A 19,807-nucleotide genomic window follows, 5' to 3' on the forward strand; every position below is an offset into this window, starting at 1 on the left:
TTCTTTTTTTCGTTTTTGTGCCTTGACGCTGTAAATGTTTACCTTCTCTTTTTGTCAATATATTTATAAGAACTAGACATTTTGCGGATGATACGCCTGTATTTGTTTAACACACATTTCGTTTCATGCAGAGGGTTTTAGTGAGAAATTAGGAAAAAACACAAAATAAAAAACACAACTTTGCAAAGAAACATCGGTTAAGAACTCACGGTATTAAATTGACTGCATTGCAACAAGATGACCGGTGGATCGACATTGCAAGGCAGTGGTAGCATACTGGAAGTTCATTAAATTTTATTGGGGCAATACTGATTAGAAGGCCCACCTTTATAAAGCATGTAATGTCATTGATGCGTAGAATTCGTAGTACTGTTCAAAACACGCCATCATTAAAATAATTTGCATTTAGTCTTATCGCATTAAATGCCAGAGCAAACGCGGTTGGAGTTTAAACGATTATGCCATTGCCCCACATTCTACTAGGCGTTTAAAATGTTATTTAACAGCCAATTAAAGTTCGCCACATGGCAATTTTTTTTATTCGACTAACTAACCGTTATGTTTTTGCATGTAAAAAAATACCGTTAAATAAAATTAGGAAGCCGTATTTGGATATCTGTAAATGAGGTGGCACTGTATAACGACAACGACAAATTGTAATAAATATTGCCAAGCTTTCGCACAACCGTGCTTCATCAGATTGAAGTAGAAGTCCTAGGTTGAAATAGTTTGAAACTAGGTTTGATTTAATAATACGGTTTTATAAAAACAAGTTTAAAAGTTATACATTGGAAATTTAGAAGTTTAAGGTCATAACTGACACAATCCTGACTTATGAAGGTTGCATAAGGATTTATCAAATAATAAACTTTAATAAGTGATGCTTGAACTACTTCTTAATCACATTAACTGAAGATGATAGAAGCTCGTATCGAAACGTCTTAATCAAGATGATGTCAATCTACGACCTTTTGAGCTTTGCCATTCATTATCAAAATATTAAACTATTTTCCAATTTTTTAGCTGCTTGAGGTTTTTCGATTTCCTGAAAAAATAGACCCTAGGTTTTTTGTTGTTTTTAATTTTTTTGGCTAGAAATTCTTGAACAAAAGATCGGATATCAAAATATCTCGTACCTAAACCTAGCGCGTTAGTAATTTAAAAAACTACAGACTTCACAAAAAAGAAGCGTTATTAAACTAGAATGGAAGCTTTAAAAAACATGCAATGGTTGAAAGTTTAGGCGAAATAGTTTGGAAGCAAGCAGAATAAAAGCGACAACGCAACAAGGAAGGCACGATTTTAAACTTTTACGATAATGCGATTTATTCGAATTTAACACATTTATCATGTATATGCGGCGTACCGCAAACTAGGCTATGTGGTGGAATATAAGGATGCCCAAGACTTGACATTATATTGCGATAACCGATATTGTGGAATAAAAGTATCGTGTTTCGATACTAAATGACGTCATTACTGAGCTAAAACTGGCACAATAAATGAATTGCAAACGTTCAAAGGGCTTTTTCTGTCAGGTTATTAAACCAGAATTTGATTTAGCGTTGATAGGTTTAGTTACTGCCAGTTGTTAACCAACTATTATGCAATAAATTTACATGTCATGAAAGAACCGCTGCGTTGAATCACAAACTATGGCTTAAAGTCCTCTATTATTCTTGTTTTAGATCGACTACCGATACCACTTAGCATCGGGTATCGGCACCGATCCGTTAATATCGGAGATCTTTAAATACTAGTATAAAACGCACAACGTTATGCAACGAGCATTTGCTTCCACTCCATGCTTTGGCGGTGGAATATCACAAAAGAAAGTGGCAATAGAATGTCCAACGGCTGCGTGGCAAACCCAAAACACGACATTACTAAACCAAGAGTTTTGCACTTGGCTTAAACCTTAAAGTCAGCGATATTAACGCTTCCTGGTAAGTTGTACATATTTCTCGTGGAAACGTCTCTTCCAATCGGCGACTTTGAATAATTTTCTGGCACAGGGGTGAAGTGAAGTTGCCCATAGGAACTGAAAACGATCCACACTTCAGCCCTACATGCCAGAAACGGTGGAACACAGCCGTGAAATTGTCGCTACCGCACATACAGGCCGTTTGTGAGCCTTAGGCGAGATTTAATCCGCGTTCGAAGGCAAAACTACTTCACAACCGGCAGCAAAAATCAGTCGCTGGCGCTGCACAAGCTTGTATGGCTTGATGGAATCTCAACATCATGAGGGGAGACCTTGAGAAGTAGGGGTCCCTCTGCGGTCCTGGGCGGCGTCTCGGGCCCCTTGGTGGCCCTTTCGCCCAACTCGGTCCCTGGTTGTCGTTTAGGGGAACTCACCTGGCTCTCTTGGGTGATTTTGTTGGCCAGGCTCTTTCCCGAAGCGATGCTGTTGGCGCCGTATGCCGCCGTCGATTCGCTGATTTTGAAAATGCGCATTCGGTCGTCTCGCTTCACGCATCTGTAAGTGGAAAATAGGGAACTGTGATTGTACTTGTACTAACAGAATGTAGCAAGCAATGACGTCATGGTTGCTTCTCCAATCGCTCCCGTCTGAGCCTTTGTAGCTCAGTTGCAGAGCGGAGGTCGTGAGTTCGAACCTCACTGCAATATTTCATGAGAAAACTCAAAGACACTTATAAAACATCTTGACTTTCAGACTTGAAGATTTGGAGACTTTGTTTCAACCCTGTTGTACTGTATTAACTCATTTTGGTGGGTTGTAAAATTAGGAGGTATTATGCACAGGGCCGCGGAGTCGGTTTGCTCAGTACAATACTAACACTGTGATAAAAGATACTCATATCCCTATTTTTTTCAACTTTTTTTCATCCAATTGGGTACTTACTTGCAGAGCCAGTTGACCAGCACCTTTCTGCATGAGCGTAGCTTGATTGCGTACAACCAGGGGTTGATCAGCGAGTTAAGTAAAGCGGGCATCGAGCATAAGTCGAACACATCGTCCGAAATGTGAGCTCCAGGTTGTGTCGCATCAATGCTGTAAACATAAAGGCATTGTTAGGATATATTGTAGACCAGGGGTCCTTCACATTTTTTCCGCTGATTTTTTTATTCAGGATTTTAAATTATACACTAATATTTCAAGTAGGCCTTTATGGAACCCCCAAAACTAGTTCACGTACCCTCAAGGGTTTCAAGGACCCCAGTTTAACAATCCGTGTTATAGACAGTGATGTAATTTTGGATCACAACTAATATTTTGCTGGCTTGACTTAAAATAAGTCTCTTGGGCAAAATGACTTGACTGTTTTGTGACTTTTGGCAAAAAGACTTGACTGTTTTGTGACTTTTGGCAAAAAGACTTGACTGTATTGTGACTTTTGGCAACAATACTTGACTGTTTTGTGACTTTTGGCAAAAATACTTGACTGTTTTGTGACTTTTGGCAAAAAGACTTGACTGTTTTGTGACTTTTGGCAAAATGACTTGACTGTTTTGTGACTTTTGGCAAAAAGACTTGACTGTTTTGTGACTTTTGGCAAAAAGTTTGTGAAAACTTCACAGTTTTCCCTAATTTTGTATATTTAAACAATAGTTCGTTGCTTGTTTCATTTGTAGGGTTGGCCTAGCGAAATGAAAAACTGTTGGTTATGACTGTTTATTTTTACAAATGGTTTACTTTTATTCCACTCAAGCGGATGGCAGTTTTGTCTTTTGTTATCGATGCTTAAATGGGAAACGGAACAGTTTCAGTTCGGGCCTTTACCTTGCGCAAGAGGGCAGTTGTTATCGAAATAACGCATATGCTGATACCAGTTAAATCAGCGGTAAGCGAAATTGCAGTTCGCACACCGACGTATACTGCTGACGAAGCGTCTATTAAGCAGTTTGGCCTTTTCCTGTGAAAGTGTCAATTCGTCAGATAAGCTATCGCCGTTTAAGCGCAGTCCTAACCACAATAGGAGCCCTTTATGCAACGACTTGCTGTAGCTATTGCTTTTAAGGATCTTGGCTATATAGCAGTGTTTCTTGAACTTATTTCAACACGGACCCCTAAAAAACATTTCGTTTGGTGTGGACCAGGGCCGCCATAAAAATGATACTAGGTAAGACGCTTGGTATGACGTCATAATGCGTCGTTTAAAAAATGTTTAATCGAATGCTAAGCTAACAGCATTACGTATTGAGGTGACGTCACGTTCTGACGTAACTTTGTGACGTCATTTCTGAAAATTTGTTCATAACCTTCCCCCAAAAAAATCCTAGATCCACACCTGTCAAAATTCCAGTTATTTTAAATTATTACGGTAACGCATGAGGTTTAAAACACTTTAAGTTCAGTAACCTCATAGACCAAGTTTTACTGACACAGCTAATGAGTAGGTTGAATTGATACAAAACCTACACCGGGCGCGTGTGTTGGATTACCCAGTCAAGCGTAAACATACATCACGTGACCACACTCGCGCGCGCAGCCAAGCATGACGCATGTTGCTGTACGGAATTTCTGGTATTTCGGCTTGACGGGCTGCTGGCTTGTGTTTACGGATCAAAAACTGAGACCTGTCGACGCCTTGTCGTTAAAAGAACGCCAATCTTATTTGGGTCAGATTCAGGCTTGGAATAAATCCGCAAAGTTACCTTCTTGTGGTGTTTTTTACGGTTTTTACGAGCTTGTATAAGCTACAAAGTTGGCCTATAAGTCCTTTAACGGCATACAGAAACATGTTAATGTACAATTTGGTAAAAAAAACAAGCCTTTATTTATTTTTAATAGCTTTCTTGTAGCCTGCCTTAGTTTTTCTACACATCAGGCTTATTTCTGCCGATCGAAACCAATAACCAAGTAAAAATCTTGCCGTGTTTTATAGAGTATAGTTAATTGAACGTTAAAATTTCTGTAAAGCATGGCCAGTGTCAAGGACAGGAAAAAAAATGGACAAAATCGTATTGGTAACTTAAACCAGATTTACCTATATGAATGCTCACTGCATTTGAGCTACAGAAAAAAAAAACGACAAAGAAAAGCATGTGATAACAAGTTGGCTTCATGCGAAAGTCTAAGTGAAAATACGTAGAAGTTAAAATATAAAGACGGCAAAACGTTAACGACGCACATAAATAGCGCCGTGATAAACGTTTGACTTTAACGTTGGGCTATTAGGTCGAATAAAAACTGTTGCAAGCGATCACGAATGCACTTTTGACTTGGGCGGGATCGAATTTCTCGATAGTAATAATTTTTGGCGTCAATGCTGACACGAAAAACGTTTCATCTTAAAAAAAACTTCTATAGTTAACCACGAAACGCTCGTTCTACGTCTAACTAGAAGGTCCAGACATTATCCTAAGAGTTATTCGAAACGTTTACCAAATGTTACCAACTTCTGTATGGGTTTTGATATTTCTACTTCGTCTAACTACAACATTGGTTCTCAAAGTTTTTTGAGCGCGACCCAAATCTGAGTTTTATGAGCATCTCACGACCCAAGCCTCAAACATCAAAAAATGTACTTTTTCTGACATGCATGAAATAGAAAAAGACACAGACAACCAGATGTAGTACACAGTTCTATGAAACAAATGATTGATTTATTTTAGTGTGATTGGTGAAACTGAACTTTTTTCCTTTATAATATCAGCGTGGCTTGTTTGGTGACTAAAAGCTTACACCAGTTTTAGCAGCTACTGTAGTTGACTGCCATCAAAACGTTCATAAAACCACTTATGATGCAACAATCCAGGTTACAAATTTGAAGACACGTGAAAAGCTTATGATGCAATGATACAGTTATGATTGATTTGAAAATATTTGAAAATATTTGAAAATATTTGAAAATATTTGAAAAATGAAATGAAAAAAGTTTGTTTGCGCAGGATTGAATCCCCATAGAGCGTTTTTTATCGTAGTTTTAAGAAACCGTCCGGTTATTTGGCACGTGTTTGTTTTTTGGGAGGTGGCAGTGTTGTTCACAAATAATTTTTAAACGATTTAAGTCCCGGTCAAATCAAGTTATTTGTAAAAACACATGTCCAAGTCAAGTTATTTGTAAAAGAATCTAATATCAAGCCAAGAAAACACATTTCACCCAACAGTGACTCAAGTGCACTTAACTCAAGCCAGTCATTGACTTCAGTCATTAAACCACTGGGTGGGGGGGGACTACGGCGGTCCACTGATCCGTTTTTGTGAGATTCTTACCAGAGCAGGATAAAAATTAAATAGCATGTGATAGAATATTTGCCAACCCCGTATTGTGAGTTGATGAATTATGACACCCCCATGAGCGGATTGCTGAATACCCACCGTATTTTAGCACAGTGGTTCCCAAACTGTGGGCCATGGCCCAGTACTAGGCCACCAAGACAATGGGGCCACAGGGTCATTTTCAATGGGCCACAGGGTCATTTGAACAGATTCCACTGTTTTGTTATGCTGTAGATATTTCCAATGGGCCACAGGGTCATTTGAACAGATTCTACTGTTTTGTTATGCTGTAGATATTTTGCGCTTTGTTTTGAAAAACAAGAATGTTTAGCAAGAAATGTCATTGTCTCCTAACAATGGGTTTTAGCTGCTGTGTTGGAGATAGCAGTTCAAAGTGGGTGAGTAGCAATGTTGCAAACCTTGCGTTTTTCAAGCGAATTTTGCGTTTTTCATGCGATTCTTGAAGTTGCATGTATCTCATTAGAAATCAATTGATAGAAACCATTTCGCATGTTTTTGAGTTAAAATTTAGAGCACGTGGTGAGCCACGAATCGCTATTAAATGGACATTTGGGCCACAGTCCAAAAAAGTTTGGGAACCCCTGCTTTAGCACATAAATAAGTTTTTGCAAGGGTTCTTACCAGAGCAGGATAACGGCCGGGAGCCAGCAAACAAGGAAGACGATGAAGACGGTTGCCATGAAAACAGCAAGTTCACGTTCGTCACGCTTCGACTTCTTCGACATCCGGGATCGCGACATCCGACTGAGGAGGGACAATGGAAGTGTTAGGGGTCGAACGATATTATAGTATCGGCTCCGGTATGATCATTTTATCGAACAAAGAAAACAAAAAACGTTTGGTTAGGATATTATCGGACAAGATCCGATACCAGATACTAAAAAATAGCTTATTTCACTAAAAATAGGTTTATAAGATGGACTGGAATGTTAGGTGGTGAACGATATTATCGTATCGGCTCCAATACAATCGATATAATCGAACTTAAATACATCAAAAAAGTTTGGTTACGATATTATCGGGCAATATCCTATACCCGATATTCGACGGAAAATTCGTTTAAAAGGAGGATATGAACGATATTATCGTACCGGATCCGCTATGGTCGATAATAACTGAAAAAATTGGTTTGGAGGAAAAATACTTTGGTTACGAAATTATCGGACAAAATCCGATACTGGATACGCCATAGTGGAAAAGTGATTTAGCAGGAACCATAAAAGTGTTAGAGAGTGACCGATATAATTAATTGATCTAATTATGTTAATTTTTTGTAATACAAAAACTATAGTGCAATGGAAGTGTTAGGGGTCGAACGATATTGTCGTATTGGCTCCAATAGAATCGATATAATCGAACTGAAAAAATGAAAAATACGTTTGGTACGGGAATATCGGACAAGATGCTATACCCGATATTCGATACTAAAAAGTTCGTTTCGAAGGTGTAAATAAAGTATTAGGGTGCCGATATTATCGTTCCGAAATGGTCGATAACTGAACATTTGCTTCTTCGGGAAAATAAGTTTGGTTGCCGAATTATCGGACAAAATCTAATACCCTGGGTTTAGAAAAGGAACCATAGGAGTGTTAGGGGGTGATATAATTAAGCCGGTTCCAATTAACAATACCATTAATTCGGCTTGTAGGAAACACAAGTTTTTTTTAGGTTGAACAAATTTGTCGCACCGATGTTGATACCAGAAATATTGCTATAGTAGAAATTAGTTATTTTAAAGGATGGTCGATACTCTGTATTTATTTCAATAGCTTTACCCGATTATTTAGGGGGAAAAGTCGCCAGATTTATTTTCATTGTTTCCTCGACCAAAATTCGTTTTCCATTTCTTACAAATTTCACGAAGTTTCGTTTCCTCAAGTTAAACCAAATATTTTTGATAAATTTACCTTTCAAAGTAAAAGTTACTGCTTTAAGTCGCAAATCATGGCTGGACCTCCCATAGTAAATTGGTATCAGATCGGCACCGATGCCATCATAGGCGTAGCCAGGGGGGGGCTGAGGGGCCATGGCCCCCCCAAAAATGTATAAATATTTTACTCTTAATAATTTGTTTGGTAGCATTTATGAGCAGTACCACAAAAGTCGATCACAGGCATGCCACACCTTCAATTGTCATGCACTTTTACGTCACAAACGATGTAGTTAATATAACGTTTGCTATACAATAATGTAGTTTTACTACTTTAAGTCAGTTTTTCTTTTTGAATAGTTTTTGAGTATTACGTTAACATTCAGTCAGTTGCTGCTCGAAACGGTTTGCTAGCATTGTTATTTGTGTTCGTTACGACAATTAATACAATGACAAAAGCTAAACAAAATATTCCAACTTTTTGGCCCCCCAAAAATTTTCGGCTGGCTACGCCACTGGATGCCACCCTAGTATCAACTATTACATCTCACTTAAAAAAACTTCTATGCCCCAAAAAAGTTGGCACAAAAGCTAACCGGCAGATAAACGCGCATTCAGCATTTAGTTGCGGAAACGTTTCATGTTTTAAACGCGTTGTACGGAGGCCAGTAGCACATGTAAACACGCACTGTGTTATACCACAAACCGGTTGTGGTAAACAAATACTGCCGTTCACGTGAAACCGACTCCAATATTAACATGTAAAGGTAAAAAATACGAAAAAATATGGAAAATAACGGGTTTAAGAGAAAGATCTACCGATCATATAAGGCAGTTGTTAAAATTTTTAATATTGACACATGAAAATAACACTCACTGATGATGGCATGAGCATTTGCCGAAACGTTTGAACAATAAAGCATGTCGCTTTTAACGTCTATTTGGGCCGCTATTTTCACCATTAAACTTATGAACAGATCCGTATATAGTGTTCCAAAATAACACTTGTCTAGTATTGATAGTACATGAACTAGTTTTAAGGGATTTATGAAGGCCTACATAAAATCTTGGTGCAAAATTTGGAAAAGGGAATGATGTTTTAAAATAATGAGTATTAATTAAAAACAGGGAGTCGAACCGGAACCAAACCGGAACCTTATGAACCGGTTTGGCCCAATTTTTTCAGAACAGTAACCAACCCCGAACCTGTCAAGAAAGCGCTTGCCATCACAAACTTGTATTTTACAGAGATTTTTTTTAGTTATTATTTTTTAGTTGTTTAAATAACGAACTGTTTGTTTTTAGTACGTCACGATAATTAGATTAAATACGAGTTGCTATTCAATACCCTATACATTTATTGATCCAAAATTTTAGATTTCACACAATTTATATCGTGTTCGAACCGGAGTTGAACCGGAACTTTTTAATTTCTCCCAAACCGGAACTGAACCTGATTAAAAACACTTCGGCTTTTTTTCCCAGTGTTTATTTAAACTAAAATTATCAAAGCCATAATATTATATAAAATCGACATTTCGCAATTTACAGACGTTTCAGCAATAACTCACTTGATTTATAAAGTCACTTGATTTTTACACTGATGATGGCATGAGTTATTGCTGAAACGCATGTAAAATGCGAAATGTCGATTTTATCGAATTTTATTGAAATTACTAAAAAAAACGTGTATTGTGTTCCAAAGTTTATCTCCGTTTCACATAGTTTTGAACCGAAAGCAGTAGGTTTTTTTATGTCTTCTTGTTTTATGAGGCCATCCTTCAAATTCCATGCCGAACCTAGTCCACGCGAAATAAAAATATTGTTGGGGGTCCACTTACGTGAAATGCTTTTGAACCGTTGTGAAGACAGCCGCGTTACAAAAAGTGATGCCGGTTGTCAGGACAACAAACACCACCACGCTAGCGATGACGTAGCTGTCAGTTAGGGGTGGAAAAAGTCGGGAACAGTTGTCGTGCGGACAATTCGGCGTCCCGTCTGAAATAAAAGCACTGCTATCAGAATACACCTTAAGTTCTATTCAGAGAACAACAGTGTATGTTTATTTTTAGAGAATATTTTAGAGAATTATTTGTTTTTACTTTTCTTTTAAAAATGCACTTTAAAAGCTTTTAGAAAATTACAAGGTTATGGCATTTTTTGGTATCCAATTTAAAATACATATTTGTACATGAAATGAATGTCCAAAGCAGGGATGTCCAACCTGCGGCCCGCGGGCCACATTGCAGCCCGTCTGAAATTTTTGTGCGGCCCGCTAGTCATTTTCACTCCCAAGTAGTATTTTAAACGCTCAATATTAGCCTAATTAAAATGTTCCAGTCAGATTTTAGGGGCGCACTAATAGTAAAGTATGGGTAAAAATATATATATAACTCTAAAGAGCAATACTTTATCTTGAAACTTAATAGGTTCTGCGGCCCATTAAATTATTTCAAGTGTCAATGCGGCCCACTATAATAAAATGTTGGACATCCCTGGTCTAAACCCACACAGAGTATAGCAGGAATTTTTAAAAGGTTTCTACTAAATATTAAGATAATGGCAGGAGGTTGTAGAGTAGAATGAATATTGAAACCCATACAGAAATAGGTAGCGGGCGTCCATATTTGTCTAACAACAATTGAAAGAGTTTTTGCTTCAAAATCAATAAATCAATTCTATCGAAATATTTCGATGTTGATTTTGTAACGCCAAAAAATCATTTTGCAAATCAATTAAACGCCAACGCACTCGACAAAACGAAAGAGGAATTAACATGTTTGCATACTGATGGTGAAACCCTTCACCAAAGGATATATTTAGCTTAATCAAACACTCGCAATGAGTAGGCTTGTAAGTGAAAGGTTTTTGGCGTTGGCCTTGTCAAACAATTGACAGGAACTGTTCATGAAACTGTAAAAGTCCAAAATGAATGCCAAGCAACCGTCAAAGAACGTTTTGTTTTCGCCCTAATTTAAAGTTGCCTCACGACCTTATGACTCATAAAAAACTAAAAACTAAATAACGTCTGAATATATTCAAGGAAAAAGCTATAAACTGTTTTTTTATTAAACTCCATTCATTTGAAAAATTTTTTTTGAATACACTAAGATTTTATATGGGCCTTAATAGACCCCATAAAAGTAGACCAGTTGTCCCAAGGGGTTCACGGACCCTAGTTTACGAACCCCTACTCTACCTTAATATGTAGAAGAGCGTACTATCACTTACAATACGTGACAGTGCATTGGGGACAGATCATTTATAATCACCAGCGATACAGGTTTTGACGTTGATTGATTGTGTGGAGCCTGAACAGCTAATAAAAAGTTCCTTGTGGTCAGTTGGGTCTTACCAGTCGTGCAAGCCGTAATAGTTCAACCATTTTTACAAAACATTGCTATCTTGTTACCCTTTATGCCAAGCCATATACTGCGAGTTAATTGCTCGCCAAATTCGCTAGAAATATTCCCAATCGAACTGTATATCTTCCCTCCCTGTAACGTATTGTGCGTTTGATAGATGGTTTAGCAAAGCATAAATGGCTACACATTTATGTTTTTATCATGGAAACCTATCAGCGTTAAATAACTACAGTAGGCCGTTTTATTGCTTCTTTAACGTATTGAGCTTAACAAGCTACACATATCACGTCGTGGTGATTCCCCTAAAAACACAACGAGCTATTTATAAGTCACGAAGTTAAATTGCTAGGACTCGGCTTTTGTGACTCTTTTTTCTGCACCTGGACTTGTTTTGTTAAGCTTTACGGCCGATTTTAGCACATTTAATTTTAGCTAAGGGTGGGCAAAAAGCAGAAAAGGGGCTAGTAATGATGATAGATAGTTTTGTATTGGCTTAACAAAGCGATGTCTTCTGCTTTTGGAACTAATTTCACAACTTCAAATTCTGGGCTATACGAAAAATCTCGTATAATAATAATGTTTAAAAACCGCCAATGTTAATAAATTCGGAAATATTTTCTTATAAAACGACAGTAAAATTGTATACATTTTAAATATTTTTACTAAAAAATCGCAGGGGGTAATGTAATTCTCTTTGGCTTGTTGGGCAATTAAGAAAAGTCCCTTTATCTGAAACGCAACCCATCAATGACCTCTTTGAACTAAGCTCATTTTATCTTATGGTTACTGCGCATGTCGCAAGAACATTCTTCGTGCAATGGTAAAGTTCGTACAATGACCCAACACTATTTCGGGTTCGCATACGTTCACGAACATTAGCATGGACGTGCGACTTCTCAGAGCAATTGCAACAAGAAACAATTAAAGTTGCAACGAGCAAGACGATTTCGCTTTAGCATTGCAAGGAAAGGAGTGAGAATCGAACTCACGACCGATGGAAAACGCGGACACTTTTCTTCTTGCTATATTCAGGGCGGATTTATTTGATATTATGTATCTCAATCGTATAGTTCAGGGGTCCCTAAACTGCGTCCGTGACCCATTAGGGGTACGTGGACTAGCTTCAGAGGTTCCATGGAGGCCTAATGGAAAAATAAGTGTATAATTTATAAAATAAAATCTTATTTTCAAATAAAAGTTCAAATGAAATTCCACTTGTAATCAGCATCTTTAGCATTTTTTTGTAATCAGCATCTTTAGCATTTTAGGCCACACAAAAACCGCAGAAAACTGGTTAGAAGGCCTCTGTTTGACGACCCCCGGCTGGTTTAGGATCTGACATGTATAGGCTTGGTTCTTAAGAAAATGACCAAAAAAAACAATTACATATATCTGACAATCTGCCCGTTTCCGCGGTTATTCGCTACAGGCTAGAAACAGTGCCATGGTACCTAACCCGTTCTGTGTGTGACCGTGATGAAAAATACAACATCCGCATACACGACAAAGAACAAGTTAAAACGAGGCCAAACACGACACAAAATCACGGTTTTGACACTGACCTAGGGTGGCTGTCTCGCACACACAGTATGGTATGCAGTTCCATCCGGCCAGCGGTGCTACTATGAATACTGAAGCAAGCAACCAGGCTGCAATCACCAGGATAAATGCCCTGGGTCGGTTGATTACCTTGTCATGGTCCATTGGGCTGAAAAATAACAAACAAAAACGATATAATTGTTGGTTGTAGTAAGACTTTGGTATTTATGTATTGTATTCGATTGTTGGTAAATCATGTAGGACGATTAATATTAATTACGCCGGAAAAGTGTAGGTCGGAAAGTATATATACTTTTCCTATGGGGATATAAATGTTCATCGTTTTAAAATAGCCATATTCGCCATCAAAATCTAGCATTTAGTGACACTGTCATAAATTACTTCGGGGCCAACCAAATACAAAAAATTGGGAAATTCTAGGTAACAAATATAAAAAAAAGGGTTCCATGACCAGGAAAGTGTTTTTAGGGTCAAATGTTTTTGAAAAGTAACCATGAACATAAGAAAATTGCTAAAAAAACAGCTAAACAATTAATCCTTTAGATTTAGAGCACTGGTCGGCATACTGTGGGCCGTGGCCCAAATGCCGGCATTTAGTAATGTGTACTGGGACAATACCTATAAGTTCAACCCTATGTTAAAACGTTTTTTTGCCTATCGCAGCTTTCACCCATTTAGCCGGTCAAGATAACCAACTTGAGACAAATCTAACTAAACCAAGCACTGTACAGAAAGCAATACATTTGCGTTTTATAACCTTTTTTATGCATACGCAACAATAACATGTATGTATACAACGTAGAATGGCATGACCGTCTATTTTCAACCATAGTCCCATTTAAAAATCCACGGCAAGTTGTATTTACCCCTTTAGAAATGCCAGGCCCCATTTTTGCCTTTTTTAATTCACTATTTGCGCTTTTATTACCTCATGGCTGCATGACCTGTTTAATGCATTAACGTTCTAAAAAATGTTTTTTTGGTCTTTTATGCCCAATGGGCAATATAAATGACATGCTACACGGATTTATTTTGATGTCATTGGCTTGACTTGGTGTGGTATTTGACCTGTTAGTTATTAAAAACGAGTTACAACCTTTCAAATAGAAAAGAACGAAACATAGCCCCATAAAATGTTGTAGAATGAATATCAAAGAGCATATAGAGGTAGGTATCATTAGAAAACGTAAAGTAATCTTTTTTATTTCAAACATCTCTAAATCTAGGAAAGTGAAAATATTTTTTTAAAAACGTTCTTAAAAGGCTGCCTACTTGTGTATGGCCTTTGTTATTCATCGTACGTCTAACCACAACCTCCAGCCATTAATTTTAGATTTATTTGCAACGTTTTAAAGTATACCTACTTTTGTGTGGGCTTTGATATGCATTTTACACGCAGCCTTCAATATGTTGTTGTTTATCCAACTAAAACAGCTGGGGTCGGTAAAAAAAGTTCAACCAAAGTGTTGTGACTTGCGTGAACTTTGCTCATAAACAGTAGCAACAGGATAAAAGGCTGTTTAGCAAAGGAGGTCACCTACTTGGTAACGGAAATGAATCGGTCCATTGAAATGAGCTGCAGGCTTGCAACCGATACCACAAGCGAACCAATGATGGAAGCTTTTCTGAAAGTCCATGCGCCTGGGTTTCCCCCGTCCAGCGATAAGAGGTCGTTGAACACGAACGAGTAGAAGAATACAACCCCGCTGTAAAGAAATTGCGCGATTTGAGCTGTATGATTTGTGCATATAGTTGATATTTTGGCGCTGGTCTAGAATCCTACCACTTTTTTTACAGTAACCAAACAAGTTGTCAAAATTGAAATTGCAAGGAAGACATAAATACGGGGGAATAAATATAATCATAATAACATTTGACCCACCACCCGAACCCAAAACTCGCACCCTTACTCAAATATTGTTAGCAGTATAAACTGCCGGACGAAAATATGGTAGGAATCTAGACCAGCGCCGACATTTTTCTCACAGTAAACATTCACATCTACTATTACGAGACATTGAATTACTGGTTTTATAGCGTCATATGGTATGATTGCACATTGCGTGAATTTGTGATCTCATTTCTGACCTGGCCGCCACAACATTTTATGTATTTCGTGCGTAAAAAATAATTGTCCACCCCCGATCTAGAATCATACCAAAACATCGAATTTCAGCCTTAAAACCACAAAACTTTGGCGACCAAACACGAATTATCGTAATTTGATGGCGTATTTTGTATCTTAATACTTGAATATAATAATTTTGTCTTGTAAAAAAAACTTTTGTGAAAATCATTTTTCGTATTATAAATACAAAATTCGTGTAGATGAGTGAAAAGTTATATAAAAGAACACCTTTAAAAGTTAAAACAAACTAGAATCACCACTATATGTCTATAAATAGCGAACGAGACAGTAAACGTAGTGAACGGCTTGCTTGGGTAAACGCTTTGTCTTTCTCGTGTAATTAAATACTTACCAATTTGCAAAAAAACTTTTCACGTTCCCTTTAAACTTGAACACTACACACTCGGAATCCACTCTGCACTTAACATTCTGTCACGAGTTTGAAGATAAACAGTCTCAAAAGTTGTTTCTTATCGCGACTATGACGTAACAAGTGGGTATAACTAATGCAGGCTAATTTCGGTTCGAGGAGCTAATCTGTTGGTTTAAGGTACTTTAACTAGATGCTATCGCACAAGTAAATCCCCTAATTGTACCCTGTGAGTTTTCCAAGTGCCCTGAAAGAATGCAATAAGAGTACAAGTGGTTACCTGAGAAAGTCGCTAACTGCTAGACTTTTTATGAAGATGAAGAGAACCATCTTGAACTGCCTTGGTCTTGTGCTCAGCGCTGCTAGAACCAACGCGTTTTCCACCATGATTGCAAACGATATGATGGCGCCTGGAAAACAAAAGTATTAATTAATAAATATCAGCAAGATTATCAACGCAACAGCCAACAATTATGATAGATATTTCATAATTTATGATGTCGTTCATCTTAATTTCATCAGTAAAACACTACTTTATTTATACTTAACGATAGGAATTTTAATTGGTTGTTTGAGTACAATCTCAGGCAGTGTTGTACACAAGTCATTTTTTTTTTAAATAACTTAAATCCAAGTCCAAGTCATTTGTGGAATAAGTTAAATCTAAATAATGTCTTTTTAAAAAAATAACAAGACAAGTCCCACTCAAAGTCATTAAAAGGTCAAATCCCAGTCAAGTTATTGCTTACATTTAGAGAAAGTCAATTCCAAGTCAAGTGCTTGTCAATAAAGTTAAATATTAAACTATTAAAATTGGAAAACTAGTTCGTTTTATGAGTAATATCTTAACTAAAAGATAATGCAAAGTATAGCAAGCACATGTTTTACGTTTAAAACTTGGGATAAACAGCCCGACATATTAAAAACATATTTCGTAAAAACATTTAATTTAAGCCAGGTTATTTGACACAATCACTCTGTTCAAGTTAAACCATTTGTCCGAAAGACTTAAGTCGAGTCAAGTCATTTTGCCCAAGCGACTTAAGTCAGGTGATGGGATAGTCAAGTAATTGAAGGCAAGTCAAGTAATTTCTCCTAAAAGACCTAAATAAAGTAACTGACTGCAGTTATTAAAACACCGGCAACAGGTTAAAAGAGTTCGTGTGTCAATCTACTGCACCCGTGCGATTTGAACGCTTCGACGTGCTCTAGAATTCTCAGTAATGCTGAGGGGATTGCTGCCTTTAAAACCGTGCGACCAGCTAACAATAAGTAAAGCCGCGATTTCAAGAAATCGGCGGAAATCCACGGGGAGCGCGAATAGACACCGCGCGTTCTTCGCGTTTCGAATAAACACCCGTTTGTTGTGGCTATTTCAACTAAAAGGGCCAGGGCGTAACTGCTTGGTGAAATGCAGTGTTTTTTAAACTACCCCCCACCCCCCCTCCCCCCGCGGACCAACCGGGTCCGTTAAATAGTTTTTTGGGGGTTCTCGACCAAAAAATACGTTCTCAATAAACTTTGTCGAATTTTATTTGATTTTTTTATGTACAATATGGGCCTAATGAAAACCAAATTACGCCACGCGGTAAATATAAATCAAAAAAAATTATTAATAAAAGTAAGAAACTTTAAAACGGTTAAATCGTTTAACTGGAGAACCACTTTTTTCATTTTGCTTTTAATAAGCACTAAGCTCTACGCAGACCCCAGTTAAGAACCAATAGTTTGAAAATTTAAAAACAGTTTTAAAAAAGATAAAAATGCATATTGAAACAAAACAAAATTAGTCTTTGTTTGTAACTTTGTCGAATTTTGAATCTGAAAAAGCAGATACAACTGTTGAACGACAAATTCTGCTGTAATGTTGAAAAGCTTTGGCACAACCGTGCTACATTCCTACTCTGTAGTTACGAAGAAAGTTTGTATAAAAATTTGTCAACACCCGTGTATATTGGACTTAAACGTCAAACGGTTTCTCACCCACAACGTGAATTGCATTTCCTTCGCTAAGCTTGCATTGTGGAGCTGCTGTGCTGTTCAAACCGCCGGTTATGTTGTTAAATCGTTCACGATCCAACAGACCGTTCGCCATGTAAGTTAGGTTGGACATTTTTTCCGACTTCAAGGCAATATATCTCCGGTCCAGCTGTCGCAAATTTGCTGAAAGTGCGTAACACGGAAGAAATTCCTAAAAAAAATCTAATCACTGAAACAAAAGGGTTAAAATGGTTGTACGAAATCCTTAATTTTGTAAGAATGGATAAAACGATTGCAATAATTTTGATATAAAATAGTGCCCGAAAAAGCTCGATTACTGAAAACTGACAAAACAAGCATTTTGTTATGTCAAATATAAATACCTGAATTTGAGTTAAAAGCAAATTCAAGTAAATCTGGCCACATCAGTTACTAATAAATCAAATATGGTAACACTGGAAATGCTCTGACATTATTAAACTACAAGGCTGTAAACCAGTGTTTGTCACCCGTTAACGCAGCGACCCAAATAACGTAACCATAACAGCAAAACATTGGTTAACAAATTCAATTCAATGAACATTTAAAGAATGAACAAAATAAAAGCCAAAAAACATAAACAAAATCTCACTAAATCCAACCATGTAAGCTTCTTTAGTCGACGACCCAACCAAATTAAACGTCCACCTAACTTTAGGTCGCGACCAATTGGTGAGAAACACTGGTATATAAACCAACCCACATACCTCTGTATTTCCATAGTATTCTAAAATTTGAAAGAAATATTGCTCAGAACAAATCTAACGATATATACTACATCGGCGTCCCAAACAAAAAATGGCTGCCTAATATGTGTCGCGACCCATGGGTTGCGAAACACTGGTTAAACCAACTTTCCTTTGCGTTCTTTAGGCTTTGAACTTGTTTATTCGCGACAGGTTCAAACAAAAGAGCAACTTTCGTCTCACGGCAAGCAACAGCGATTGCGTCATAACTTTCTCACCAACCGTTGTGAAGGGAAATTAACGTCAGTGAAATGTCGAAAGATTTCCAGGAAAATTTCGAGCGTTTTTCTCGTGGGGGGGGGGGGACAGGTGTTGACGTTTTGCGCGATTACGCAACAACGCGAAGCTAATAATCACGCCAATCTCAGGGATACATCCGTTTTGCAATATAGCGCTATATGGCTATTTCTAGCAACTGCGTATTGCGCGTTTGTTTTAGTTAATAAGTGGCTATTTGCCCAAAAAAGTCCCGTAGTGCATTAAGCGCATAAAAAGCCAAACTCTTACAAAAGACGACTGTCGATATCAGTGTGACAAAAAATGCTAAAACAACCACAGATCTACGCTCACTAAAAAATAACAAAAAATGTTAGGCACAGCAATTAATTTGATTTAATGCAATAAGTTTTCGCCATAAATGTCAGTTATCGCTGATGTCAGTTACCTAAAACTGTTTTTTTTTTTAAATAAGAGAATAAAAAGGAACCGAAATGAATTGACCCTGGGAGTCAAACGAACCAAATAAAACGCGCAGGCATCTGGTGCGGAAACGTGTTGTCGTAAACGCACGTCCTAACGCCCTTGCAGCTCGAGTCTTCTGCAAACAGAAGAAGGCGAAATTGCGTGTTAAGGCGCATTTGATCTTGCTGTTTGCGAAACGAGAAGTATACACACGTGTATGAGAGCATACTGCGTTATGTGCCTGACTGCCAACAGCAGTGGTTCCCAAACTTTTTTGGCTCACGGCACACCAAAAAAATCTTACATATTTCGCGGCACAATTTTAACAGAACATTAACAATATACTAATTTTGCAATCTCCCTCAACACATGACGAACTATATGTAAATGTCTTAAAACTATTAATTTGTAATGAAATTAAGTCTAAAATGCTTGCATGTGCCTATTGGTAATACAAAAATACTCTCTTTTCCGCAATTACAAAAAAACTTCGCGGCTAACTTTTTTTTTTTTTTTGTCCCTCAAATTGTCGCCATTAAAATACTTTTTATAAGTAATTTTAAGTGCAATTATATCTCAAATAAACATCTATGCTCACTCATTGCCCATTTGTCTAGTCTTTCTTTCTTTATAGAAAGCGTTTAAAAACATAAAAAACAGCTGTTGGCAAAATATCGAAAAGGTTTATAAATGTGATGCCATTAAAACGCTACCTGAATATAAAAAAAATCAAAGCGTCCGTGGATGATTTTGCAGAAAAAAGCACAGGATACTGATTAACACCGGGCTTATGAATAATGAACGTAAAGCTATTGAATTAATCGCTCAGCATAAGGAGGCCGTATGGGCTTCATGTTAGT

The 19,807-nt window shown here is 37.4% G+C and overlaps 1 protein-coding gene across 1 annotated transcript; it reads right to left on the reverse strand.

The window, feature by feature from the left end:
* Positions 1-85: 85 nt before the first annotated feature.
* On the reverse strand, positions 86-17,923 carry LOC146146653 (cannabinoid receptor 2-like). The gene is made up of 8 exons (XM_083386532.1): positions 17,485-17,923; positions 15,782-15,911; positions 14,545-14,709; positions 13,006-13,151; positions 9,920-10,076; positions 6,830-6,952; positions 2,867-3,016; positions 86-2,479 (listed from the first exon to the last, which is right to left on the reverse strand). The coding sequence occupies exons 1-8, from the start codon at positions 17,612-17,614 to the stop codon at positions 2,194-2,196; spliced, it is 1,287 nt and encodes a 428-aa protein (XP_083242658.1). The 5' UTR covers positions 17,615-17,923; the 3' UTR covers positions 86-2,193.
* Between the last annotated feature and the right edge of the window lie 1,884 nt (positions 17,924-19,807).

Source organism: Ascidiella aspersa, chromosome 4 (genome assembly GCF_963924565.1).
Source record: "Ascidiella aspersa chromosome 4, kaAscAspe10.2, whole genome shotgun sequence".
Classification (NCBI taxonomy): domain Eukaryota; kingdom Metazoa; phylum Chordata; class Ascidiacea; order Phlebobranchia; family Ascidiidae; genus Ascidiella; species Ascidiella aspersa.

Excerpts from the sequence above, each read along its gene's own strand:
- LOC146146653 (XM_083386532.1), bottom strand. The coding sequence starts at position 17,614 with ATGTCCAACCTAACTTACATGGCGAACGGTCTGTTGGATCGTGAACGA. Across the intron at positions 15,912-17,484 it reads AAATGCAATTCACGTTGTGG|GCGCCATCATATCGTTTGCA; the intron begins GTGAGAAACCGT and ends TTTGTTTTCCAG. Across the intron at positions 14,710-15,781 it reads GCAGTTAGCGACTTTCTCAG|CGGGGTTGTATTCTTCTACT; the intron begins GTAACCACTTGT and ends ATTTCTTTACAG.